Raw genomic sequence first — 27,301 nt, 5'->3', positions numbered from 1 at the left:
TTGCCTGGCACCAATGCCTGAGATCCTCCAGGATGTCACCAAAAGTTCTAGAAGCTCCTTCCCAAGTGGGTCTGGGGCTGGGGCTGCAGTGACCAGGACGGAGAGCTTACCCCCAGGGCCCAGCAGCCCCCAGAGCTGGTCTGAGCCCAAACCATGTTCTCCAATAACAATAACAGCAATTACAGGAATAGTACCAGTTAACTTTTTAAAGGGCTGACCTGCACCCTGTCTAAATGCTTTAAACCTATGATCTCCTTTGATCCTCACAGCACTCAAGGAGGTGTGATCTATACTTCTTCCCATTTTATAGGTGTAGAGACTGAGACTCACAGAGGTTGTGACTTGCCTGAGGCTCCAACAGCTGCCTCGGGAGGACGCTTCTGAGGTTATCACTGTCTACAGTCTTTGAGCAAATGCCAATGCGTGAAATGTCCTCGGAGAACAGGACAGCTGGGGAAGGAATTAGGATTTCTTTTTTTTTCTTTTTTAAGATTTATTTATTTATTTTAGAGAGAGAGGGAGAGCGAGCACGAGCGGGAGGGCCAGAGGGAGAGAGAAGCTCAAGCCGACTCAGCACTGAGTGCCGAGCCCCATGTGGGGCTCAATCTCACGACCCCGAGATCATGACCTGAGCAGAAACCAAGAGTCAGATGCTCAACTGACCGTGCCACCCAGGCACCGGAAGGAATTAGGATTTCAGCACTGCCAGGAGAAGTAGGGAATCGTGAATGGTGGCTGATTCACTGGAAACGACTCAAATGACCAAGAAGGAATTTAGGGAGGCAACCCAATAGGTAGGGTTAGGAACTTGGGAGGCAGGCATGCAACTCCCAGCCTCCTCAGGTGTAGCCTCAAGGCACGTGACTTCCTCTGGCCCTAAGCCCCAGTTTTGGGCATCCAAAGAATGGGTATAATAGGGGGACCCACCTCACCAAGCAGTTATGAAGATTCCAGTGAAATCAGGCCTATGCATTTGTCAAAATCAACAAATGGCGCTTACAATCTGCATTTCATTGTATGTGTATTTTACCTTAAAAGGAAAAAAAGGGGGCTCTTGGGTAGCTCAGTTGGTTAGGCAACCAACTCTTGATATCAGAGTCCTGAGTTCAAGTCCCACATTGGGTCATGCCCAGCATGGAGCCTCCTTAAATATATATATATATGGAAATATTTGGTGAAAGCATGTGTAAAATCATTAGCATATTGTTAGATTGAATTCTAATTTTTAAGGGGTGAATTGTGAATTACATACCCAGGGGAAAGTGGATTATAATCCTAAACTAAGAACTGCTGTTATTGATGTGTCGGGTTCTGAACTGGGAACATTTATTTAAAACCTTTTTATTTTGGGCGCCTGGGTGGCTCAGTTGGTTAAGCGACTGCCTTCGGCTCAGGTCATGATCCTGGAGTCCCAGGATCGAGTCCCGCATCGGGCTCCCTGCTCAGCGGGGGGTCTGCTTCTCCCTCTGACCCTCCCCCCTCTCATGTGCTCTCTCTCTCTCATTCTCTCTCTCAAATAAATAAATAAAATCTTTAAAAAAAATAAAAACTTTTTATTTTATTTTATTTTTAAGTAATTTCTACACTTAACGCGGGGCTCCAACCTACAACCCCGAGATCAAGAGTCGCATGTTCCCCGGACTGAGCCAGCCAGGCGCCCCTGGAACATTTATTTTTTAAACTATTAACATTATTAAATAAATAACTCCATCTAATTTAAATCTTCCACCCATCATGTGTGGGATGAGTTTTAATAATCTGTATTTTACATTCAAGGAGTGTGAGTTCCGAGAGGCGACAAAATACCGAACTCAGGGCGGAGGCACTGCAGGCTGGGTTGAGCCACCTGCGGCTCGCTTGCTCTTTCTAGAGACCCTCAAGCGGGAGAACAGTTGCGGGTTACCGGCCCCCAGCCACGTCCGGATGCCTTTGGCGGGAAAAAAGGTTTCCCTTCGACGTCCCGCCCCCAACCGGGCCCCGCCCCCGCCCCTCCGGTGTCCCCGCCCCTCGATATTGCTAGACGTGGTTAGTCGGCCTTCTATGGGTGACTTGGCCAGACTCTGGCCTCGGCCCCACCTCTCGCTCGCAGGAGGGCTCCGAACGCGCCTCAGCCAATCGGCGCCCGCGGTTCGCTCCCCGCCTTCTCAAGCCTCGCCCCTGCCGTTAATCCTGGAAGCTTCCGCCGGGTGGGCTCAGAGCCACGCGGCGCGCCCGCGAGCTTTCCCCCCGGACCCGCCGCAGTTACCTCCCAGGGTCCCGGACCCCCGCCTTCCGCTTCCTAGGGGCCTGGATCTCCTCTCCTGGACTCAAAAGCCTGGCTCCCCTCTTCCCGGATCTCTGTCTCCCGCCCCCTGGATTCAGGCTCCCCAGCCTCGGTTTCCAGGACCCCGGCACCCCGGATCCCTGCCTCCCGGATCTGCGCTACCAGGACCTGACCTCTTGAGGACTCTGCCGCTTGGACGCCTTCAGCCTTCCAGAGCCAAGGACCTCAGGTCCCAGCCTGATAAACTCCTGTGTTCCCATCCCTGGGGCCGAGAAACCCAAGTGCTCCCAGATTTCGGGCGCCGGACACCACCTGGGAGAGCAGAAGAGCCTCAGCGCCCAGCTTGGGGATCTCAGACACCCCAGGAACCAAGGCGCTGTGAATTCCCAACTCCGGGGAACCTTCCAAAGTTCCAGCCTCCAGGCTGTGTTACAAAACTCTCCGTTCTAAGGAACGTCGGCGTCCCGGGAAGGAGACCCAAGCGCGCCCAGCTTCCAGGCGCTAAGCAAGTCCGGGGCGTTCATCATGGTGGCCGATCCGCCTCGGGGAGACCCCAAGGCTGAGCCCACCGCGAACGGTGCCCCGACGTTGGTCCCTATGGAGGACCCCGGCGCCACAGGAGGCGGCTGCGGCGGTTCCCGGGACCGGGTGCGCCGCTGCCTTCGCGCCAACCTGCTGGTGCTGCTGACCGTGGTGGCCGTCGTGGCAGGCGTGGCGCTGGGTCTGGGGGTCTCGGGGGCCGGCGGCGCGCTAGCTCTGGGCCCCGCGCGCCTGGCTGCCTTCGCCTTCCCCGGCGAGCTGCTGCTGCGCCTGCTGAAGATGATCATCTTGCCGCTGGTGGTGTGCAGCCTGATCGGCGGCGCCGCCAGCCTGGACTCGAGCGCGCTCGGCCGCCTGGGCGCCTGGGCGCTGCTCTTTTTCCTGGTCACCACGCTGCTGGCGTCCGCGCTCGGCGTGGGCTTGGCGCTGGCCCTGCAGCCGGGCGCCGCCTTCGCCGCCATCAACGCCTCGGTCGGGACCTCGGGCGCCGCGGAAGAGGCCCCCAGCAAGGAAGTCCTGGATTCGTTCCTGGATCTTGTGAGGTCAGACCCCGCCCGCCCGGTGGAGTCGGGGGGGAGGGGGGAAGGGGTGCCTCAGCCGCGTGGGGAGGGGACGCGTGTTAGGGATGGCGGGAGTGGCCACGTGAATCGGAGAGGGCATCCCCGGGGCCTGAGGAAGACAGGACGGGGTGGTGAGGGATGGTGATCGTGGCCCTCTGAGGGTCAGAGTACAGCGGGTGAGGACAGAGCCCTGGGAAAGGAGGCTTCTCATGTGGGCGCCCGGGGACATTAGCGGGGACCCTACAAGAAGGTGATTGGCGAGGAAGTCTTATAGAGGGAAGAAGGAGTAATGCTTGGGGGAGTTTGGGGAGGGAGGGGACATAGGAGGGGCTCCTGGGAGGGGAGAGGATCCTGGGCGTGAGGGGGGGCTTGGAAGGGAATTTGGGGGCTGCTAAAGGCCTCAGGATGGGGCTTCTGGATCAAGATTTGAGTCCAGGGTCAGACGGCTTGTAACCCCTGGGTGAGGAGTCCGAGGGGGATCAAGAGGAGATCTGACTGGCCTCCAGCCCCAGGGCTCCCCACACTACGTGTCACCGGGACATGACCAGGTTTTTTTCTCAGCCTCCCTTCCCGGCCCAGTTCAACTGGGCCCTGGCAGCTTCCCTTTTATATGTTCCTGCTAAACCCTGCCACCTCCGAGACTTCAGTTCTATTTCCTCCTGTCTGGGGAGCCTGTCTGGGCTTTCCCTCCACCCCGCCAAACCCACATGAGGCTGCACAGAAGGGGGCCAGTTAGAAAGAGAGCAGACGCTTTTCCTTCTGATCTCTGCTCCCCACCCAAGAATGGCTCTCCCAGCTTTGAGGAGGGCAGACCCCTGGGTTGCCTTTGGGGCCTGCTGATTCAGTGTCTCCAGGCTGGTTGGGGACTTCCTGGAAGTGGCGGGAGGAAATGATGAGTCACGGAACTGGGTTCTCCCAGCTGCTTGGGGGACCCGTGACGGCTGAGATGAGAGACTTGGGGGCGGGCTTGGTGTCTAGAAGTCGCAGTGGGTGGGCGCCTCCTGGCTGGGGGAGATTAGCAGGGTCCTGACCCAGCCCTGCTGGGCCTGGATGGGTACAGGCCTTCTGGCCAATGGGCACACCCACTCGGAGGCTGTTGATGTGCACAGCCCTCCCCTGTGTGCCGAAATAGAAGGAACTGGCACTTGGCCAGCTCCTCAGAGACTTAGCTGGAACATCTCAGAACCGCACAACTTTTTTTTTTTTTAAGATTTTATTTATTATTTGACAGAGACACAGCGAGAGAGGGAACACAAGCAGGGGGAGTGGGAGAGGGAGAAGCAGGCTTCCCGCAGAGCAGGGAGCCCGATGCAGGGCCCGATCCCAGGACCCCGGGACCATGACCTGAGCCGAAGGCAGTCGCTTAACCAACTGAGCCACCCAGGCGCCCAGAACCACACAACTTTATAGGCAGTTGGGCCACAGCTGGACACAGATACTCAGCCACAGCCGCGGCCTCTCACACTGACACATAGCCTTGCACCAGTTATCACACGTGCACTCACTCACACACACACACAGGATACTAAGCATCCCTTTGCACAGCCACTCACGGATGCCAAGGACCACATCAGTACATCGAGCGTTGCTCAAACATCCATGCTCAAGACCCCATACACACCAACACCATCCCACGTATCTGAACACTAACCCGCACCCCCCACCGGATACCAACATTTGAGCAACATCATTGGTGGAGGGAGGACACCAGAATGCCGGGTGGTTAGAACTACGCCACCGGCTGGCTGGGTTCAAATCCCAGCTCGGCCACTTCCTAGCCAAGGCAAGTTTCTTTCCCTCTCTGTGCCTTGGTTCCCTCTTCTATAAAATGGGGACCAGAGGGCTGTCGTGAGGATCAAATGAGTGGATTTAGGGGTGCCCGGGCGGCTCAGTCGGTGAAGCGTCGGACTCTTGATCTCAGCTCGGGTCTCAATCCCAGGGTGGTGAGTTCAACCCCCGTGTTGGGCTCCGTGTTCGGTGGGGAGCCTACTTATTTATTTATTTTTAAAGATTTTATTTATTAGAGAGAGAGACAGAGTGAGAGAAAGAGAGCACAAGCGGGGTGAGGGGCAGAGGGAGAAGCAGACTCCCTGCTGAGTAGGGAGCCCGACGCGGGGCTCGATCCCAGGACCCTGAGATCATGACCTGAGCTGAAGGCAGATGCTTAACGACTGAGCCACCCAGGCGCCCTGCGGGGAGCCTACTTAAAAAAACAAAAAATAAAATAAATAAATGAGTGGATTTATGTCAAGCACTACAAGGACTGTCGTCCCCACATTTGCTGTAATTTTCATCCCACTCCGAGACATGCTCGCTGGGGTTTACCACACGCTGCTGCACAGATACACATTCATGACACACAGCCATCCCTTGTCACTCTGTCTTGCTACCTCTTTCCAACACACCCAGATCTTCCCCATACCCTGTGACCCACTCAGCCCGGGACCCAAGGCCCAAGCGTTTCTCAGCCGTCCAGGAGGAAGTGGCTGATGCAAGATGCCCAGGGTATTAAGTTTGCTGCGTGGGGTGGAGCTGAGGCCCTGGGTGACCCTGCCCCAGCCTGCCTTGGGAAGCCAGTGTTCCTCACCTCCTCCAGTCCACAATCCCTCGGGGCTGGCCGGGGCTAGCAGGCCAGCCTGTGGGGCCCTAGGAGGCCAGCTCAGACTCCCCACCCCCTGGAAAAGTGTGCGGGCCAGGGCCCAACTCTGCCAGGCCACAGCCAGCCTGAGGCCTAGGTGGCGACCACACTTGGGTGCCAACGGGGCCTCCAAGATTCTTCCCATCCCAAGAGGCCAACGCAGCCCCTCATACACATTCCCCTCCCAACCTCCCCTCCCTCCCCGGGGTATTTATTTATTTTTTATTTTATTTTTTTTTTTAAGATTTTATTTATTTATTTGAGAGAGAGAGAATGAGAGACAGAGAGCATGAGAGGGAGGAGGGTCAGAGGGAGAAGCAGACTCCCTGCCAAGCAGGGAGCCCGATGTGGGACTCGATCCCGGGACTCCAGGATCATGACCTGAGCTGAAGGCAGTCGCCTAACCAACTGAGCCACCCAGGCACCCCTCCCCGGGGTATTTAATAACATGCCCCCCTCCGTGTCTGTCTCTGCAGAAATATCTTCCCCTCCAACCTGGTGTCTGCGGCCTTCCGCTCAGTGAGTCCTTGGGGGTATGTCCCGAGGGGTGGGGGGCGGGCTGGGAGGGAGACAGCCAGTTGCAGCCCCTGGGTGCCTGCTTTTGGGTGGTCTCTGAAAGCCCTCCATGCCCCTCACCAAGACTGGAGAATATGGGTTCTGAGCCCCTTCTGGGTTCTAATTCTAGCTGTGTCACCCTGGGCAAGTGCCTTTGCCTCTCTGAGCCTCGGTTTCCGCCTCTGGAAAATGGGCACATGGTATGAAAATCCCTCCTCAGTGGGGTTACTGGCAGGATGCAAGGAGATCATGTTTAGGGGTGCTTAGGGCTGGCTTGGAGTACTGTTAGCGCCAGGAAGGGGTGGGGGAGCCTCTGTGGCAGTTGATGCTGACTCTTGCCCACCCTCACCTGCAGTACAGTACCTCCTATGAAAACAGATGGATCAATGGAACCAAGGTGAAGGTGAGAGCAGGGGAAGGGGGGTGGGACCCCATCCCTCGGCCCATCGCGGGAGTTTTTCCATTTTGTTCCCACCCCAGCCTTTGTTTGCCCCCCCCCCCCACACCGGGGGTCTTCTGACATTTGGTGGTATTTGTTTTATACTCTCTGCAGCCGCTGCCCAATTTCTATCTTTTCTAGTCTCTCCGTTTTTGCCCCTTTCTTCTCCCTCCCCGGTGCAGGCTTCTTTTCTGCCCCTGGCTCCCCTTCTCCCACCTACCCTCAGCCTGGTACAAAGTAGTCCTTCCAAAGCACAAACCTGACCCTGTCTCTCCCCTACCCAGAGCCCCTTTATGCTCCCTAGTGCCCTCGGAAGCAAGCCCAGGCTCCTTGCCACATTCCATGGGACCCTGCGAAGTCAGGCTTCTGCCCAGCCGCCCACCCAGCCTCATGTTTTGACTCTGGCCGGCCTATTCCAGCCACAGTGGGTTTCTTTCTGCTCTTTGAATGCCCAAGGTGCTCTCATTTCCAGACGGTTGCACATTGTTTCCCCTCTCCAGAACCTTCTACCACCCCTCTTGACCTGGTTAATCCTCCTGTTCTCCAGCTCTCAGCCCCTTCCTCCACGAAGCCCTCCCTGATTCCCCCGCCACACCACCTACCAAGCTGGCATCCCCCCTCAGTTCCGACACTCCCTTGGGTTTCCCTATTCCAATCACTCTGAGTGGTCCCTGGTGACAGGTGTATTTCTTCTGGACTTGGACTGTGAGCCTTGGGAGGAAGGGACAAATGAGCTCCAGGAGCTGTTTTGTCCGCGTTGGGTCCCAGCAGGGCCCAGGACAGGCCCTTAGTGACTGTTCAGGTTGACCGAGCGTCCTCCTCCCATCCCAATCTGTTCCTTGCTCAAAGGTGCCCATTGGCGATGAGGTGGAGAGTATGAACATCCTGGGCCTGGTGGTATTTGCCATTGTCTTTGGTGTGGCCCTGCGGAAGCTGGGGCCTGAGGGAGAGCTGCTCATCCGCTTCTTCAACTCCTTTAATGATGCCACCATGGTGCTGGTCTCCTGGATCATGTGGTAGGTGGTGGATGGGGGGGGATGTGGGATGGGGCAACCCTCCATCCAGCCAGATGGCCTGGATTCACACCCAGCATTGACCATCCCCTGGTTATGTGACTTTGGGCAAGTGATCCTACCCTGTCTGTGCCTCAGTGTCTTCATTATAAGATGAGGACTATGTAGTATTCCATGGGAGCTGAGACTGACGCCAGCACCTTCTGGATCCTCCTGGAAGGTGACAAAAAGCCAGCCAAGCTGTGGCCACAACTTAGCGAATGCATCTCCATTGCAGAGATTTGAATGGGATCAAATGTCCGAGTTACCATGAAGATGAAATGAGTAATAGGTGGTCTAGGTAAAGCACTTGTAAAGTGTTTTAAATGTCTAGCGCCTCCTAAGCATTTACTTACTGTTAGCTATGATCACTATCATTATGACTTCCCACCTGGATGCCCTATAATAAGTGACTTAGCTCGCTCTGCCTTGGTTTCCCCATCTGGAAAATGGGACTGACAGTACCAGGCACAAATGAGTGTGAAGTTCTTGGGACACCACCTGGCCTATAGCATGTCGACAGTAAACAGTATTGGCTAATATTTATCAGATAGTCACTTGTATAACTTCTGGGCTCATCCCACTGGCCGGAGCTTGGGCATTTGGCCAAACCTAGCTGCACAGGTGGCTGGCCAACAGGGCCTTTCTTCTGCTACCAAAGAGCAGAAGGGGTTTGGGCGACAACTAGCCATAGTGATCAAACCGGGAAGGCAGTCTTGGGAGGCCTGGCTGGGAGGCAGGAGCACCCCTGGGATCATCACTGCAGGAGGGGGTGATAATAATTCCAGCAGAAGTTTATAGATCACTTATTGTGTACAAAGAGCTTTCAAGGCACTTCCCCTGGCACCCCATTTCCTCCAACATTCCTATGAGGCCGGTAGCCCAAATGTCCCTGTTTTATAGACCTATTAGATTTCAATTCAACTGTAGCTACAGAGGACTAACATAGGAGCTTGTGTGGGATTGTGGTAAAGGTTCAGTCGTGTTCCAGGGCTCAGCCCATCATAAATGCTTTGTGTGTTTTAAGACCCGAGTGACGGACTTTTTAGTTTTCATGATGTGGTGAGAGATTGTATCAGTTTTTTTTTTTCAAAGATTTTATTTATTTATTTGACAGAGAGACACAGCGAGAGAGGAAACACAAGCAGGGGGAGTGGGAGAGGGAGAAGCAGGCTTCCCGTTGAGCAGGGAGCCCAATGTGGGGCTCGATCCCAGAACCCTGGGATCATGACCTGAGCTGAAGGCAGACGCTTAACGACTGAGCCACCCAGGCGCCCCTTTTTTTTTCTTTTAAAGATTTTATTTATTTGACAGAGAGATACACAGCAAGAGGGGAACACAAGCAGGGGGAGTGGGAGAGGGAGAAGCAGGCTTCCTGCGAGCAGCGAGCCCGATGTGGGGCTCGATCCCAGGACCCCGGGATCAGGACCTGAGCCGAAGGCAGACACTCAACGACTGAGCCACCCAGGCGCCCCGATTGTATCGGTTTAAATCATCCTCACTGCTGTAACAAACGAACCAGAACATGTAAATGACTCACTCATGGGGGCCATGTGTTCAGTCCAAATCTGGTTAGTGATTCAACTCCAAGCGAGCGATAGGAACCCCCAGGCTTCTTTATCTCCCTGCTGTTTTCAAGGGGAAAGAGCTGGGGGGATGGCAGGGAAGGTGCCCAAACCTCAGCACACGTCATGTTTCCTGCCCACAAGGGAGCCTGTGGTCAGGCTGTGTACTGAGCACCAAGCCTGGTCCTGCGTGGACACACAGTCAGAGGCTGCAATCTGTCTCCTGGGCACTTAGGTATGCCCCCGTGGGCATCTTGTTCCTGGTGGCTGGCAAGATCGTGGAGATGGAGGACGTGGGGATGCTCTTCGCCAGTCTCGGCAAATACATCCTGTGTTGTCTGCTGGGCCATGCCATCCATGGGCTCCTGGTGCTGCCTCTCATCTATTTCCTCTTCACCCGCAAAAACCCCTACCGCTTCTTGTGGGGCATTATGACAGCGCTGGCCACTGCCTTCGGGACCTCTTCTAGGTATGGCTTTGGGGCCGACTAGTGCAGGATTTTTAAGCTTAAGGGGCCTGGAGTGGGTATCAGTATCTGGAGACCCTTGACATTTTATAATCTGGGGACACTGGATCTGGATATAGGGGCCATACTTTTGTGAGTTTCTCATAAGGTTCTATTCTCCCCCATTAGAAAACCACTGTCTTAGAGATTTCTTCTTCTTTCCTTCCTGGGAACCCCTCCTCCTCCACAAGGCCTGGCCCTGGGGGCAGTGGTCTAGTGTTCCACCCTGGATCTAATCATTTAGGAGCCCTTTCCACCCTCTTCTAGGTATTTTGTCCACCTGTGCCCTCAGAACCCGGCCCTCCCCACAGCAGGGTTCCTCGGAGAATAGCAATTCTTAGCCAAGATCTATTATTGGTGGAGCAGGGAGGGAGTGTGGGTCAGCGAGCTCCAAGGCATTATAGAATTTAGGTTTGAATTTTTATGTGTATTTTGAAGGATAGCAGCCTGTACTCTTCCAGGGGGTCCAGGACTCCTATATTTTGGAATCCTGGCATTCTGCAGGATCCCAGGGGCCTCTGGCTCTGGGAAGAGAAGGGCATGGGCGTGGAGAGCTGGGGAGGGCTGGGTGTGGTGGGGGAGGGGTCTAGGCTGGTGGGCGGAGCCTGTAGCGTGCTGATTGGCCAGTGGGGTAGTCGACTGGGCGGAGCTTCGGCGGGGGGCGGGTCACGCGCTGACTGACAGGGCCGCCCCTCAGCTCCGCTACGCTGCCCCTAATGATGAAGTGCGTGGAGGAGAGGAATGGCGTCACCAAGCACATCAGCCGCTTCATCCTACCCATCGGTGCCACGGTCAACATGGATGGTGCAGCGCTCTTCCAGTGTGTGGCCGCGGTGTTCATTGCACAGCTCAACCAGCGATCCCTGGACTTTGTGCAGATCATCACCATTCTGTGAGTGTGGGAAGGCTGTGGCCAGGACCCCCCCCCTCGGCCCCTCTGACACCTCCCCCCAGCGTGGATGCGGGCTGGAGGGAGCCAGCTTCCCATGCCGCCGAGGCCCCTCTCCCTGACCTCCGCTCTCTTCCCCCAGGGTCACCGCCACGGCGTCCAGTGTGGGTGCCGCGGGCATTCCCGCTGGAGGCGTCCTCACCCTGGCCATCATCCTGGAGGCAGTCAACCTGCCGGTTCGGGACATCTCCTTGATCCTGGCTGTGGACTGGCTGGTGTAAGTGTGGGTTTGGGGCTTCCGGGGCCTAACGGGTACACCCCCCAGGGAAAGGGGGTGAACAGGAGGGTCATTGAGAGCCTGTGGGCAGGAGAGGAGAGCAAGAAAGGGGATGGTGTCTTGAACGTTCTAATTAGAGGGAACGAAGGGATCTTGGGGGTTCGTTTTTGGGGGGGATCTTGGGGGTTCTAAGAAGAACCCCAGAGAGGTAGTGTGCCCCAGTGGTTAATATATTGAGTGGATTCTTAGGCCAGGCTGCTTGTGTTCAAATCCCAGGGCCACCTCTGCTAGCTAATGTGACCCAGGTTGAGTCCTTCATCACTGGTCTCAGTTTCTCCATCTGTAAAATGGAGAGAATGGAATGGTCTCTCCTTGAGGATCAGATGACGGAAACATGTAACTCCCTTATAAGAGCCCCTGGTCAGAGTTACTACTTCTCAGCCACATCACTCCTAGGTATAATGCCAAGAGAATTGGAAACATGTTCACAAAAACTTGTGCATGAACGTTCGTAGTGGCATTATTTATAATGGCAAACAGGTGGAAACAACCCAATGTCCATCAACTGATGAATGGATACATAAAATGTCATATATCCATAACAATGGAATATCATTCAGCAATAAAATTGAATGAAGCATGGACATATGTACACGCTACCATGTGGTGGACCCTTGAAAACCTCATGCTAAGTGAAAGAAGGCAGAACACAAAGGACCACATATCATGATTCCATTTCTATGCGATGTCCAGGATAGGCAAATCTGTAGACCCTAGGTTAGCAGTTGCCAGGGGCCGGGGAAGGAAGGAATGGGGGATAACTGCTTGGTGGGTGTGGGGTGTCCTTTTAGAGCAATGACAACGTCCTGGAATTAAGTAGCAGTGATGGTCGTACTACTCTGAATATACTAAAAACCACTGGGTTGTATACCTTTTTCTTTTTTTGAGAGAGAGAGCATGTGCATGTGTGAGGGAGGGGACACGGGGGAGGGGCAGAGAGAAGGAGAATCTTAAGCAGGCTCCGCACTTAGTGTGGAGCCCGACGAAGGGCTCGATCTCATAACCCTAAGATCATGACCTGAGCCGAAATAGAGTCGGACATCCAACCAACTGAGCCACCCAGGTGTCCCTGGATTGTATACTTTTGAAGGGTGAATTTGGGGCGCCTGGGTGGCTCAGTCGGTTAAGCGTCTGCCTTCAGCTCAGGTCATGATCTCAGGGTCTTGGGATTGAGTCTGTGTTGGGCTCCCTGCTTGATGGGGGGTCTGCTTCTCCCTCTCCCTCTACCCCTCCCTCTGCTCATGCTCTCTCTCTCACTCTTTCTCTCAAATAAATAAAATCTTTTTTTTTTAAAGGGTAAATTTTATGGTATGTGAATCATACCTCAATTTTCTAAAATGGCACACACACAAAGTATAAAGAGGAAGGGAAAAGAGCTCTTTAGAAAGGCCTGAGTGAGGGGGAGGGGGGATTGGTTAGCCCGGTGATAGGTATTGGTGATGGGTATTAAGGAGGGCACGTACTGCATGGAGCACTGGGTGTTATACGAATACAATGGATCTTGGATCACCACATCAAAAACTAATGATGTATTGTATGGTGACTAACATAACATAATAAAATAAAATAAAAAAAAAAAGAAAGGCCTGAGTGAGAAAGTACTATTTCAGGGGGAAGAGGAGAGGTTGGATGGGTCTTCTGAGGCCCCAAGAGAAGGGAGGGGTGACTTTTTGAGGTTCCAGGAGGAGCAAATCTTGTGTTTTATTGGAAGAAGAATCGTTTGGGCTCCAGGGAGGATGGAGGAGGGGATCTTTGGGGTTCTGAGGCAGAGAAAATGCGGGATACTTTGGGATTCCACAGGAAAGAAGAGAGGTGAGAGGTAGGGAGCTTTTTGGATTCTGGATAAAAGATCTTTGAGGTTCTAGGAGGAAGGGATAATGGGGATCCTGGGAAGATGGAGGGATGAGCTGGGTCTAGGATCAGGGTTCCATGAAGGAGGGCGCCATGGAGACTCCAGGCTTTGTGGGGAGAAGCGGGAGGGTTGAGCTCTACCCTCTCCCCTCCCACTCACTTCCCTGTCACTCCTGCCTCTTCAGGGACCGGTCCTGTACTGTTCTCAACGTGGAAGGTGATGCCTTTGGGGCAGGACTCCTCCAAAATTACGTGGATCGCTCAGAGTTGCAGAGCTCGGTGCCAGAGTTGATCCAAGTGAAGAGCGAGATGCCCCTGTCTCCCCTGCCCGTCCCTACCGAGGAGGGGAACCCCCTCCTCAAACGCTGTCCCGGACCTGCGGGGGATGCGGGCCGCTGCGAGAAGGAATCAGTTATGTAAACCCCATAGGGACGTTCCCTGCCCTGATGGGGCCACTGTGGACATTGGGATCATGAACTGGGGCTCTGGAGGCCCAGCCTGCACACTCGGGGGACCCAGGGGCCTCAGCTGATGCCCCACCCCACGACATCAGATCTGGGAGACCTCAATGCTGGGGTAGATGTGTATGTGTGTGTCTCTCCCCAGATCTCCCCCAGTCCTCAATTCCTGTTCCCACCCAAAGTTAGGAAACAAGATGGAGAAATAGTGTAAATGTGGGCTTCGGCCCTCTGCGAGGAAGGATGTTCCAGTGGGTTTGCTGGCTGTTTTGGTGGCTGTAACTGTGTGTGTGTGTGTGTGTGTGTGTTGTGACTCTACGGTACATCCCATCCTGTCCCCAGGCCCTCTGTTCCCTCCACAGTAACAAACACTCCAGGGGACCCTGCCAGGGTGGGGGACACCAAGGACAAAGACTGCTGTCATTCCAAAGGACCTTTTTGAGCAATAAAGTTGTGAAGCATATCTCATCGGATGTTTTTAAGACTGAAAGCATGAGCCACACAGAAAAAACAAACACGAAAAATCGGGCTTCGTTGACCTAAAATAGCTGTTCATCAAAAAACCCCACTGGAGAAACCACGAGCTGCCACTGCAGACCTGTTGGAAAGGCAGAGAGCAAGTGCCGAGTGTGGCTGAGGAAGTAGAGCGACTGGATAGAGCCCCACACTCTGCAGGCGGGAATGCACAACAGTCCAGACACTTGGGGAAAGTTGCTGGGCAGTTTCTTACCAAGTCAACATGATACACTTACTAACAGCTCAGGAGTCCCACTTACCAAAGAGAAGAAAAAACTTCGGTCCACCCAAAGCCCAGTACACAAATGTCTATGGCTGCTCTCCCCATAATTGCCAAAATTTGGCAATGCATCAATTGATAGAGGAGTACAAATATGATGGATGGCCGCTCAGCAAAAAAAAAAAAAAAGATCTATTCCATTTGGATATGCATCCCATGGATAACATTTTGAGTGAAAGCTGGAAACAGTGTATGCTACCTAGTTCCGTTTCTATGAAGGTGTGGAACGGGCTAAACTGGTCTATTGTGCGAGAAATCCAAACAGTGATGACCTATGAGGGTGACTTCGTGACTGGGAAGGGGCCCAGGGAAACTTCACGAGGTAGCAAACCCGTATCTTGAGGCGGGTGTTGCTTACACAGACCTATACGTTTGGAAAAATTCGCCTGTACACTGAAGATCTGCATTTTATTTTTTATTTTTATTTTTATTTTTTTTTTTTAAGATTTTATTTATTTATATGACAGAGAGACAGCGAGAACAGGAACACAAGCGGGGGGGCAGGAGAGGGAGAAGCAGGCTCCCCGCGGAGCAGGGAGCCCGATGTGGGACTCGATCCCAGGACCCTGGGATCATGACCTGAGCCGAAGGCAGACGCTTAACGACTGAGCCACCCAGGCGCCCTTATTTTTTATTTTTATTTTTTAAAAAGATTTTATTTATTGGACAGACACAGTGAGAGAGGGAACACGAGCAGGGGGAGTGGGAGAGGGAGAAGCAGGCTCCCGCTGAGCCAGGAGCCAGACGTGGGGCTCGGTCCCAGGACCCCCGGGATCATGACCCAAGCTGAAGGCAGATGCTTACCCATCTGAGCCACCCAGGCGCCCTGTGCAACTGTTTTTAAGTCCCGTTTGAGTCCAGGATGTGGATGACACCAATCGCGCCTCACCCGCTCTAACAATCCTGCCTTGTACATTGCTGAAACATGTTACACATTACTGATCATTATCTCCCCCTCCCAGAGCCCTATGTAGGCTCCTGCCAGGTACCTGGAGGCACCACCAATCTGAGTTCAATTACAGATGGTATCTTGAGTATCTTCAGCATTTTTTTGGGGGGGGGGGGTATTTAGTTACATCTCATGATCCTTGCAGTGTGGAAGGAAAATATAATTCATATCTGATTCGGTGCAAAATTGTGTATTGCACACAAACATAACTACTAATGAGTTCATTAAGTGTTGAATAATGAAGTAATTGGCGTTTTCAATGCTTTCTATTAGGCCAAAATCCTTGGTGGGTGGTTATAAAAGTGTTTTGAGTTTTAATGGTATTTGGGGAAATTAGTTGGGGTTGTTGGAAGGAGCTGGGAGTGCATTACTTTCCCCACTTAAAATAGTTGTTTATCTTTAAATTTTCTTTTTCTTTTTTAAAAAATTTTTATTTTATTTATTTGACAGAGAGAGAGAGCAGGAACACAAGCAGGGGAAGCGAGAGAGGGAGAAGCAGGCTTCCTGCCAAGCAGGGAGCCTGATGCGGGACTCGATCCCAGGACCCTGGGATCACGACCTGAGCCGAAGGCAGACGCTTAACGACTGAGCCACCCAGGCGCCCTATCTTCAAATTTTCTATTTAATGCTTTTGGGGGAATGGATCAGATTATGAAGGATGCCTGTCTACAGAGATACACACATGTGTAATATATCCCATATCCTATATGTACAATATGTATACATATAAGGAATCCATAACTAGGCCAAGTTCCAATTTCCCCGTTTTTCGATTCCATTTTCAAGACTTACTGGGCACATGCCACTAATTTGCCTAAGACACTGATCTGGGTCATTTAAAAAAGTCTGGAACCGGGCACCTGGGTGGCTCAGTCGTTAGGCGTCTGCCTTCAGCTCAGGTCATGATCTCAGGGTCCTGGGTTCGAGCCCCGCATCGGGCTCCCTGCTCCGCGGGAAGCCTGCTTCTCCCTCTCCCACTCCCCCTGCTTGTGTTCCCTCTCTCGCTGTCTCTCTGTCAAATTAATAAATAAAATCTTTAAAAAAAAAAGAAGGAAAAGCACCTGGACAGACATCCTCTGGGGCCCGGCTCCCACCTCCCTCTCCCTTTCTCCATGGCTCCACCCACCCCTTTTTTGGGGACACCCCTCTTGCTCCTTCGAAGGAGTCTAGCTTGGGAGGGAGTCCTCACACTAGCCCTGCATTGGGCCAGGATGGGGGGCTGGCAGGCACAGGGTAATCACACCTTTGTCTTTTTTTTTTTAAGATTTTTTTATTTTTTATTAGAGAGAGTACAAGCAGGGGGATCAGCAGGTAGAGGGAGAGGGAGAAGCAGGCTCCCCACTCAGCAGGGAGCCCGACGTGGGACTCGATCCCAGAACCCTGAGATCATGACCTGGGCTGAAGGCAGCCGCTTAACTGACTGAGCCACCCAGGCACCCCACACCTTTGTCTTTCCTTGCGACAGTGTTACTAGGCCTGTTGGACTCCCTCTCCCAATCTTTTTTTTTGGGGGGGGATGTCAACCTTATTAAGGTATAATTTGCATACAATAAAGTGTATCCATGAAAGGAAGTGTTTGGATAAAATTGACAGATGCAGGGACACCTGGGTGGCTCAGTTGGTTAGGCGACTGCCTTCGGCTCAGGTTATGATCCTGGAGTCCCGGGATCAAGTCCTGCATCGGGCTCCCTGCTCAGCTGGGATTCTGCTTCTCCCTCTGACCCTCCCCCCTCTCGTGTGCCCTCTCGCTCACTCATTCTCTCTCTCTCAAATAAATAAATAAATAAATAAATAAAATCTTAAAAAAATTGACAGATGCATAGATAGTGAAAACCACCACAATCAAGATACATGATATTCCCAGCACGCCCAAATATCCTGGTGCTCCTTTGCATTCTGTCCCTCCCTCCGCCCCCAGGCCCAGGCAACCACTGATCTGCTTTGGGTCACTGAAGATTAGTTTGCCTCTCCTAGAATTTCACATTAGTGGAATCCTGTAGCAGGTAGCTTTTCGCATCCTGTTTCTTTTACTTAGCATAATGCCTTTGAGATTTAGTCATGTTTGTGTACATATCGGTTTATTCCTTTTTGTTTTTAATCACCGACGAGTATTCCACTGTTTGGGTGCAGGTTTGTGTATCCACCCACCTGACAGGGACACTGGGTGGTTTCTGGTTTGGGGCTATCGTATATAAAGGTGCGTATGTCCACAGGTGGTTTGCCAGCCATTGACTTTCCATGGTGAATCTTTTGTAATGCCCAGGGAGGATACACAAATATTTACTGCTTGGTAAAGGGAGCAGAGCATCCAATAGCGGTAGAGACTCGAACCTCCTTCCCTCTGGCTGTGCCCAGTGTTAACCCCTTGGTTGCTGGGGGTAGGGTGTGGGGAGAGAAGTCCAGGGAGTCCCCATGGAAAGCCAGGGAGGTAATAACAGGGGATCCATGGCGATGACCGTTTACCAACAGATCAGTAATCTATAATGTAATATTTTCATGCTTTAACCACATCACGGCCACGTGTTGGCTTGTCAGCTCTGGGAAAATCCTCTGGGCTCTGCTGAAATGAAGGTCATAGATACTATAACCTACCTGCACATGATTTTATGTTATTTATTTTTTAAAGTTTATTTATTTTATTTTTTTAGTCATCTCTACCCCCAACGTGGGGCTTGAACTCACGACCCTGAGATCAAGAGTCGCATGCTCTTTCTGACTGAGCCAGCCAGGTGCCCCTGGGGCTCAGATAATTCTTAACCAAGTTTTTCCACGTGAGGCTAAAATTTGGTTAATATGCACTAGTATGGATGTGCTGGTTTTTACAATATCGAAATACTTCTGTTCTGGCTGGCTAATCATGCAAAAGGAATTGAGAAAGCACTAAAATTCAGTAATAACATATCCTAATATAAACTCATTAATTCAAGTTAATTGGTGCAATAGGTTTTCTGTCCTATTACTACCTAGTCGATAATAAAGATACTGAATACACAAAGCTGTCAGGCAGTTTTATAAAGTCTAAAGTTTTTAGTGTAATTGTTATTAGTTCAGGAACAATGAAGAGAGGAGAAAACACCAAAACCCTATGGATGGTGCTAAGAGAAATTCTTTATCTGTTGAGACCCCAAGTCACCTAATGGCATTCAGTTTAATGGGAAGTTGCCAGAAGCACTTGATGTGGTTTTCTTATCAAATCACAGCTAAGCCAGGGTTATTTTATATATATTTAATATAATAAATAAAGTAATTAAATAAGTGAATATATATGTGTATATATATATTTAGCATATCAATCAAGAAATCGCACCAACAATTTCTAAGTTTCTAAATAAAACAAAATCATTGCATGATTTAAGAATGATTTGAGCTTCAGCTTATGTTCTTGGCAAACAATTTAAAGAAATATGTATATATAGAGAGATCGTTCCCATTCTTCAGAGAAGAAAAAAGAAATATTTAAACATTTTGATGCATATATTGACGTATATATTAATTTATATCACCGTACCAGTTGCAAACGATTTTGAACATCACACTTCCTTCATGAATGTCCAACAGGACATTTCAAAACCGTATGTGACAAGGGCCAATGCTTTATTATGTGAAGATGCCCTGCATATTATGACATCTCCATCCATGGGCTATGCCTCCCAAGAGCCAAAAGCACCACCCGATCACAGTGATAACCCAAATCATCCCCATGTTTCCAGAATGCTCCATGGAAACCCAACAGTCTCTGGGAGCCATTTGCGGGTTCAGTGGCTAAAAACAGAGGCTGTGTTCTAAGAAATCGGACTTTGGATGTGGGAGCCACGTTTGAGAGTGGGCCAGATTTGCATTTATCTTCTGTTGCGATTTAAGAAAACACTTCTAGCTTCTCTTGCAAAACCAAAGCGATCTGGCAGACCATCGGGAAAGAGATAGCCAGATGGCAGAGGATTTGAGGAAGTGAGAGGGGACAGTGGGGGAGGGGCTTGGCGGGCCAATGCTGAGGCTGGTCTGTGATGCCTCCTCCTCCAAGGGCTTCCCGCTTCTGCAGTATCACCCCTTCCCCACACCCATCCTATAGGTTTGGGGAGGCAGTGACTTGCCTAAGATCACAAAGAAAATAAGTGGCCGTGCCAGGAGCCAAACCCAGCCTTGATTCCTGAGCCCATTCCACTCAAGTGGCTCACAGCACCCCTGGGGGGTGAGCGTTCATGACCCGCATTTCCCAGGTACAAAGCAGAGGTTCAGAGAGGGAGAGTCACCGCGGCCCAAATTCCCAATGGGAGAAAGGGTGTGTGGCAGCGCTGGGTTTTGACCCCAGCCCTCTCCCGCCTCAGAATCCATGGTCCCAAAAGCTGGGTGCACACACCCAGGGGGTGTGCGGGACAAGTCACTGAGATGAGCCAGTTAAAATAAACCTCTGAGTTTATTTTAAATTTTAAAATGGGATAATTTAAGCCTCATTACTAATATACAGAACGATAGTAGTACCTGTATATAATTCATAAATAAATACACATATTTGGGATACTTGCCCAAACAGCACTTACTCTTGGGTGCATGATCACAAAAGGAAGGCCGCCATGGCTTCACCTGCTAAGTGGTGCGGCCTCCCGGGACCCCCCACCCCCACCCCCCCGGTCTCATGTAGAGTTACTAGAGAGGGGCAGAATATCCCACTTCAGTGTGGGCTCCAGCCTGACTGGGTTCGAGTCCCTGCTCTGTCACTTCCTAAGCTGTCTGACCTTGGGCAAGTGACTTTACCATTCTGGCCTCAGTGTGCTCACCTGTAAAACGGAAATAATAGCAGCTCCCTCCCGCCTCAGAGGGTTGAGGTGAGAGACTGATCAGTTAATCCGTGTCCAACACCAAGAAGGATGCCTGGCACATCACACGTGCTGAGTTATGTGAGCTAGGATTGCTGTTTATCCCGCCTTGCAAGTGGGCTAACAGGTGCAGAGCTCTACAACAATGAGGTAACGCAGTTAATATGGAGTGGGTCTGGCATCCAGAACTCGGTTCTTAACCACGGCTGCAGCTCAGGGCTGAGCCTGTTTCCTCCTCTGTAAGATGGGGTTAAGAGCAGCATGCATCTCACAAGGCTCTCCCAGGAGGCAAGGAGGTCGCATTCTGGAAGAAGGGAGATAGTCATCCTGTCCCTCCAGGTACGGGGGATTAGAGAGACCAAAGGCTCAAGAGTTAGGAAAGTTACGGGAACGGGGAGGGCCTGGGCTTACTCGGGCCTTGGCCCCAGAGCAGGACAAAGGCGCCCTCTAGTGGCGGAAGCAACCCCAGCAACCAAGAGTCCTGCGGGGCTCTTCGCGAGCGAGACGCTGCGAGGGCACCCACTGAATCCTGGAGGAAAGTGATGCGCACCCAGAAACTGGGACACTCGCCCAGGCCCGCCCAACTAGTAAGTGGTAGAGCTGGGGTTTTAATCGCGGCAGTCCAGCCGCAGAACGTACACGTTTTCCTCTTTCTAAGACTGTCCGTGCTCTGAATAAAACCCAAGCTCTTGGAAATCTTGGGCAGGGCAGGGCAGGTCTTCGAGGTCCAGGCCCGTCCCCGGCCCGCCCCCCAAATGCCAACGGCGCCAAAGCAAAGGGCAGCTCCCCGCGCATGAGTGTTCTTCAGACCCCAGGAGCGGGCGCTGGAGCTTCAGCCGCTTCCCGCCAAACTCAGGAGTGCCGGGTTGGGGTACTCGGGGTTCTCGATGACCCCGGGGCCGAACTTGAGCTCCAGGAAGCGACGGTAGTTGTTAGGCGCCTGCGCCACGAAGCCAGCGAAGGACAGGGGCACGAGAGGCTGCAGGAAGTGTTCGGGGAATTCGACATCCTGCCGGTGGTCCAGCCACGTGTCCTTGGTCATGACTCCGTTGCGGGGGTAGAAAGGCCACAGGTCCACGTGCAGGTGGTTGCTCTCGCTGTACTGCACGCGGAAGAAGTCGCCCTCTACGGCCTTCTCCCACACGAAGCCGCGCTCGTCCACCACCGAGCCCGCCTCGGCGCCCCGCAGCTGCTCGCAGTTGCCCACGTCCTCCAGGTAGATGCCCAGGTCCACGTCGTAGTCCCACGGGATGATGTCCCCGTGGCGGGCGGCGCCGAGCAGCGAGCCGCCCTCCAGCCAGTAGCGCACGCCCGCCGCCTCCAGCACGCCCACCACGTAGCGGGCGGTCTCGCGCAGCGCGCGCAGGCAGCACGGGGGCGTCCAGCGCTCCTCGTAGAGGTAGGCCGGCGTGTCGCCCACCACCGTCCCGAAGCAGCGCGCGGTCTCCTTGCTGCAGCCGAACCACTCGAGGCGCCCGCCCTCGCCGCTCACCAGCCGGACGCCCAGCGAGCGCAGCAGCGCCGCCCGCCGCGCGCGCCCCTCGCGCTCCGCCTTCCAGCGCGCGTGGGCCGTGGCCAGGGGGGGCTGGCGCGCCGCGCCGAACGGCAGGTCCAGCAGCTGCACGGCCCAGCCGCGCAGGGCCGTCTGCAGGAAGAGGCCGGTGCCCACCGGCCGGGCCAGCGGCGCCGACAGGTTGAAGAGGTCGCGGGCGCGCAGGAGCACCACGGCGTCTCCGTCCAGGGCGTCGCAGCGCGGCGCGGAGGGCGCGGGGCCGTAGCGGGCCGTCCACTCCCGCAGGCTGACGTTCAGGGCCAGGCACCGGGCAGGGTTGGCCGAGGCGACGGGGGCGGCCACCAGGCGTGCCCCTCCCGCCCGGAGCACCTCCACCATGCGCTCCAGCTGGCCCGGTGCCTCGGCCCTCGCCCCGTCGGGCACCAGGGCCACGAACTCGGTGGCCACATAGGTCTCGGGGCGCGAGGCCGCGGCGGGCCGGTCCAGGGCGGGCTGGAGCAGCGCCAGGCGCACGTTGGGAACGCGGGGCAGGGCCAGGGGCGGGTAGGGGAGCGTGTCGGCGGCCACCACCACGGGCTGGGCTGCGTCCTGTTGCAAGAAGGAGTCCACCAGCTCAGGCACCGCGTTGTCAAAGGCCTCGAACTCCCGCACCAGGACGGTGACGCGGGGGCCGGCAGCAGCTCCACGGCGGGGACCCCGGGCCCGGGAGTTCCTGGGCTGGTGCTGCAGCCATGAGACATAGAAGAGGACCAGGAGGTTGAGCGTGATGGCAGCTGCCAGGGCAGCCTGGCAGCGGGTGAGACGCATGGGGCCAAAGTCGGGCCCTAGCTGGGCTTCCAGGGCATCCTGGGGAAGGCAGAACGAAAGGCGAGGCTGGAGCTGGTTGTCAGAAGCCTCCTACCCCCCACCCCCCTTCCATCCTCAGCGCTGCCCTCCTCTCCCAGCCCTTTCTCTATTTGGTTTCAGCTCTCCCACCCTAGCCCACCACTCTACGGCATTTCTGCGTGGGGACAGGTCTGTATCCTCCCACTGGGCAGGTTCTGAGCTTGTTTCAACCACTGCTGGGTCCCTAGTTCCACCCAGCACAGAGCCTGGTGCTTAGCAAGGTTTTATCAAACGATTCACCTTCCCTTCTTCCTTGTTCAGTCGCAATTCATCTTTATCCTTTTCTTTGGCAACTTCTCATTCAGGTTTGGGTGCAGTTATAAATGTCCCACTCCATTCCCAGGCCCAGCTTGCACGTTCTGCTCCACCATTCCCTCCTCCAGGAAGCTCCTGCCCCGGATCTGTCTCTTCTGTCCCTCTCACACTCTGGCTCTGGCTCCCGGGTGAGGCTGCTGCCTCAGCGTTCGCCCGCCAAGCCCCTCCCCCACTGTCCCCTTCTCACTTCCTCAAATCCTCTGCCATCTGGCCATCTCTTTCCCGATGGTCTGCCAGATCGCTTTGGTTTTGCAAGAGAAGCTAGAAGTGTTTTCTTAAATCACAACTATCCCAATTTTTAATACTGACCACTACTTGAAAAACAAAAAACAAAGCAATTTTACCATATGTATTAACTAACTAGAATTTAAATAAAAGCGTGAAATTAAAAAATAAAAATACTTTGAATGCTAAGTCCTATCAAATAATAAATAAAAGGACAAAAATAAAATAATTTTTTTAAGGGGAATGGAGGGGCGCCTGGGTGGCTCAGTCGTTAAGCGTCTGCCTTCAGCTCAGGTCATGATCCCAGGGTCCTGGGATCGAGCCCCATTTCTGGCTCCCTGCTCCGCGGGAAGCCTGCTCCTCTCTCCCACTCACCCTGCTTGTGTTCCTTCTTTTGCTGTGTCTCTCTCTGTCAAATAAATAAAATCTTAAAAATAAATAAATAAAATAAATAAAAGGGGAGTGGGTAGCCTCTTTGGATAAGCAGCTGTGGGCCATAGGACACACCCACCCTTCACTCATCCCCGCACTCCTAAGCAACCCCCAGATGGCGCTGTCTCACTGTCCCCATCACAACGGGAGGCTCGGCTGGTCTCCAGAACTCCTACAATACGCTAACTCACTCTCCGGGCTCTGAGCAAATACTGAAAAAAAAGTTTCCCCAGGAAGGATTTCCATAGATTTCTACTCCTCCCAGAAAGTGGGACATCAGAGACCCAGCTACTCTTCCTACCTCCTAAATACTTCTGACCACAGCTCCCCCTTCAATCCTGGTCCACCCAGATCCCCGCTCGCTCAGCCTCCCCTGGTCTCCTGAGCAACTGCTCCTCATGGCAGCCAGAGGGGTCTTCATAAAGCACAAATCTGACCTCTCCCTCCCTGCTCAGAACCTGCCATGGCTACCCAGTACAGTGAGGAACAAGTTTAAGTTTCTTACAACCTCCCACAAGACCTTGGGTGACCTTGGGTCTCTTGCTGGCCCACCAGTCCAGCTCCATCTCCTGCCATGTGTCAAACTCTGTCTAAGCCACCTTGGACTTTTCCTCCAACAGATGTTATTTCTAGGCCTTTGTACATTCTGTTCTTTCTGCTTAGAAGATTCTCTTCCCGAACACCCCTTCTCCCCATGCCTCTTTTCTCCTCGAGAACTCCTACTTATGCTTTAGGCCTCAGCTCTGATGCCTCCTCCCCCCAGGAAGCCCTCCCTGAACCCCAGGCTGGGTCAGAAGTCCTCTGTGGGCTCTTGACGCCCCTGGGCTCCCCATCCCAGCCCTGCCTGTTCTGGTTGGGCATCATCTGGGGATGGGTCTGTCTCCCCTACGAGACTGTGAGACCCGGGAGGGTAAAGCCAGGGCTTCCTCGATCACCTCCGTGTCCCTGGCACACAGGTGGGTACTGAAAGTGCACTTGGTGGAAAACTGATGCCCAAAGCCAGGGTTCTCCGAATCTATAAGGCCTCAGGTTCCTGAAGTCAAACTCTGTACTGTGGCTCAGGGCCCTGGGTCCTGCCTCCTTGCTCTCTTTCTCTCTCCTACCAGGAATGCCCTCCTCCCTCTCTTCATCCATCCCAGGCCTGCTTACCCTTCTCTGACCCAGCTCAGGGTGGGCATTTAAGAATCTGAGTTGCACTTTAAGAGCAACTTCTTAATCTTTAAAACCTTGGAATCGCCTTCTGGACCTTAGATTGATTCTTCCTTCCTTCAGTTCTTCCCTCTCTGTGGAACTCCTACAATACGCCAGGCACTGTTCTAGGCACTGGGGACCCAACAGCGGACACACAGCACACAGCGACAAACAACTCTGACCTCACATTACTGTGGGTGGGGGAGGAACCTTTGGAACCATAGAATCTTTGGGGTCTTAAAAATCTTAGACTCTCAGAGCTTATGTACACAGAAGCACAGGAGAGACCACTGACGGTTCCAGAATCTCCTAAAGATTCTATAGAGACCATCTTCCTGCTCTGCCCTCATTCCCCACCCCCACCCCCCAGTCTGTTCCCCACTCGGAGCCCAGAGGGATCCTGTTAAAACTCAAATTAGATCCTGTCCTGCATCTGCTCAAACCCTTCTGTGGCTTACAACTCACTCAAAGGAAAAGCCAAAGTCTTCACCGGGGTCCATAAGGCCCCATGTGATCCCCCAGCCTCTCCCACTGACTCTGTCAGCTCCAGCCACACTGGCCATCAAATACACCCAGGGGACTTCAGCCAAAGTACTGGCTATTCCCTCTGCATGGCTCCTCCCTCATGGCCCTTGGGTCTCTGCTCAGATGTCACCTGTCCAGCGAGCCCTTTCCTTGGACACTCTTTTTTCAAAATGTATCTCCCTATGACCCACATATTTCCTGTGCCCCATCCCTGTGTTTTTCTCCCCTAGTCATGATCACGTAGATTTTACTTATTATTTTGTTCCTTGCTGTGTGCTCAGGGCGCAGCTCAGTGCCTGGCACATAGCACGTGCTCAATAAATGTGTGCGGCCCAAATGACTGACTCCAGTTGTTCAGATGGGGAAACTGTGGCTCAGAGACAGAAAGGACGCAGGGAGAACCTCCCAGGCCCTGGCTCTCGGCATGCTCTGTCTGTCTGACTCTGGGCTACGAGGTGCCCAGCAGGAGAGAGGACCAAAATCGGGTCCTCAGAGACCAGTGGCTACGATAGCCAGACCAGCAGGTGAGGGGACCAGAAAAGAAAGAAAAAGGAATCATCCAGTACCCTGACACGGTTGGTCTTGACTTCCCCAACTATAAGGGCTCAAAACTCCTTTATCGAGGCAAAGAGTATGAAGCGATGATTCTGAAGGTCTGAATGTTCTGTTTCTCTGAATCACAATACGATGATAATATCAATAATTCTAGCTGCTCATGATATGCCAGATCCCTGCCTAAGCACTTTGCTTAAATTACCTTGTTTAATTTTCATGTTCTGATAACATTTAAAGATGAGGAAAAAGCAGTACAGAGAAGTGAAGTCACTCATTCAAGGCCACACAGCTGGGAAATGGTGGACCCAGGATTTGACCCACAACACTGGCTCTAGAGTCATGTTTTCAACCAAGAAGCTCTGCTGTCTCTCTTGGGTCCACTCAGACAGCCCAGCTCGCTGTCCACCTTCAGTGAGCATTCTGCAGCCCTAATCTGACGGGTGCTTTTCAAAGCTGAATACGGCACATCACTTAATGAATTCAACCCATTAACTCAACAGACAGATATTTACTGAGTATCCTCTGTGCCAGGCCCTGTGTTCTAGGGACAGAGAAAGATCGAAGCGGTCACTGGGCAGGCCCTCAAGAGGTAGGAAGACAAAAACCACACACAGAACTTACAGATAGGTCAGGAAACCAGCGGGGGGTGTGATAGAGAAAAGGTGGTCAGGGGAGGAGAGGACAGTTAGGCTGAGACTTTGTCTCTCCGTTCCTCACAAAACAATGTAAGTGGATCCAGATTCACGTTAGGCCTAGGTTCACCCAGCCTGAGCTCTGCTGTGGACTGGGCCTCAGCTGCTGCATCTGTGGAATGGGAATGTGACAGGCAAAGAAAATGAACAATATGGGGGAAGGGCAGTTTCCACAGGAGTGCTGGTGACACTGAGGAACTTCTTACCTCCTAGGTTGCTGCAGGACCTCCGGGTGGGCGGTTCCAGCCCAGCTCAGCTGCACTGCTGAGGGAACGAGAACCAGAAAACCCCAAATCAGCCAATTTTGCAAAGTAGAGTATGATTTCACCTTACCTACAAAAGTGGCAGTGAGAAGGTCAGAGAATCCTTTACTCTTTGAAGTTCCATAAGCTCAGGCACCACCTGGGGTATCTCAGGAATGGGTGGGAAGGATATCAGTTATGATAGCAACCTATAACCATCCCTTTCTTATGAATGAATGTGTCCAGAAAGGTGGGGCTAGAAGTGACTGAAGCTGTTACCATGACAACCTCTTCCCTAGACCTACTCCATCCCGAGACACAATCTGAAAACTGTCTCCTACCTTGGTGGGCCTGGTTCTTAGGGTCACGGGAAGGGGGACTGTCCTTGTTACCATAGTAACCAGGGGTTGGCCTTGCCTGTTTCCACCTCCTGGTCCAGGCCCTGTAACCATAGCAACGACTCCTCAGCAGAGCATCCTCTCTAAATAAACACACCTGGTTGGTTTGGTCCATGG

The 27,301-nt window shown here is 53.0% G+C and overlaps 2 protein-coding genes across 5 annotated transcripts in view; one reads left to right on the top strand and one right to left on the bottom strand.

The window, feature by feature from the left end:
• Positions 1-2,184: 2,184 nt before the first annotated feature.
• Positions 2,185-14,115, top strand: SLC1A5 (solute carrier family 1 member 5). The gene is made up of 8 exons (XM_034986837.1): positions 2,185-3,345; positions 6,478-6,520; positions 6,912-6,959; positions 7,845-8,011; positions 9,848-10,081; positions 10,815-11,009; positions 11,149-11,283; positions 13,380-14,115. Exons 1-8 carry the CDS (start codon positions 2,789-2,791, stop codon positions 13,612-13,614), a joined length of 1,614 nt encoding a protein of 537 aa, XP_034842728.1. The 5' UTR covers positions 2,185-2,788; the 3' UTR covers positions 13,615-14,115.
• A 4,516-nt stretch (positions 14,116-18,631) lies between these two features.
• The window catches only part of FKRP (fukutin related protein), a 9,788-nt gene continuing 1,118 nt past the window's right edge, over positions 18,632-27,301 (bottom strand). For 2 of the 4 annotated variants that reach the window (XM_034986833.1, XM_034986834.1), the window contains exons 2-4: positions 26,751-26,808; positions 26,474-26,656; positions 18,632-22,570 (exon numbers count right to left, since the gene is read on the bottom strand). In XM_034986833.1, coding sequence (XP_034842724.1) covers positions 21,044-22,531 — 1,488 coding nt within the window. In that variant the 5' untranslated portion in view covers positions 22,532-22,570; positions 26,474-26,656; positions 26,751-26,808 and the 3' untranslated portion in view covers positions 18,632-21,043. Of the gene's footprint in view, positions 22,571-22,849; positions 23,311-26,473; positions 26,657-26,750; positions 26,809-27,301 lie in introns of those variants that run through there. The other 2 variants (XM_034986835.1, XM_034986836.1) reach the window with 2 other exon arrangements.

Source organism: Mirounga leonina, unplaced genomic scaffold, assembly GCF_011800145.1.
Source record: "Mirounga leonina isolate KUSES-001 unplaced genomic scaffold, KU_Mleo_1.0 Mir_376, whole genome shotgun sequence".
In the NCBI taxonomy this organism is placed as follows: domain Eukaryota; kingdom Metazoa; phylum Chordata; class Mammalia; order Carnivora; family Phocidae; genus Mirounga; species Mirounga leonina.
The sequence above is the reverse complement of the archived record's forward strand: the minus strand, read 5'-3'. Positions and strand labels throughout refer to the sequence as shown.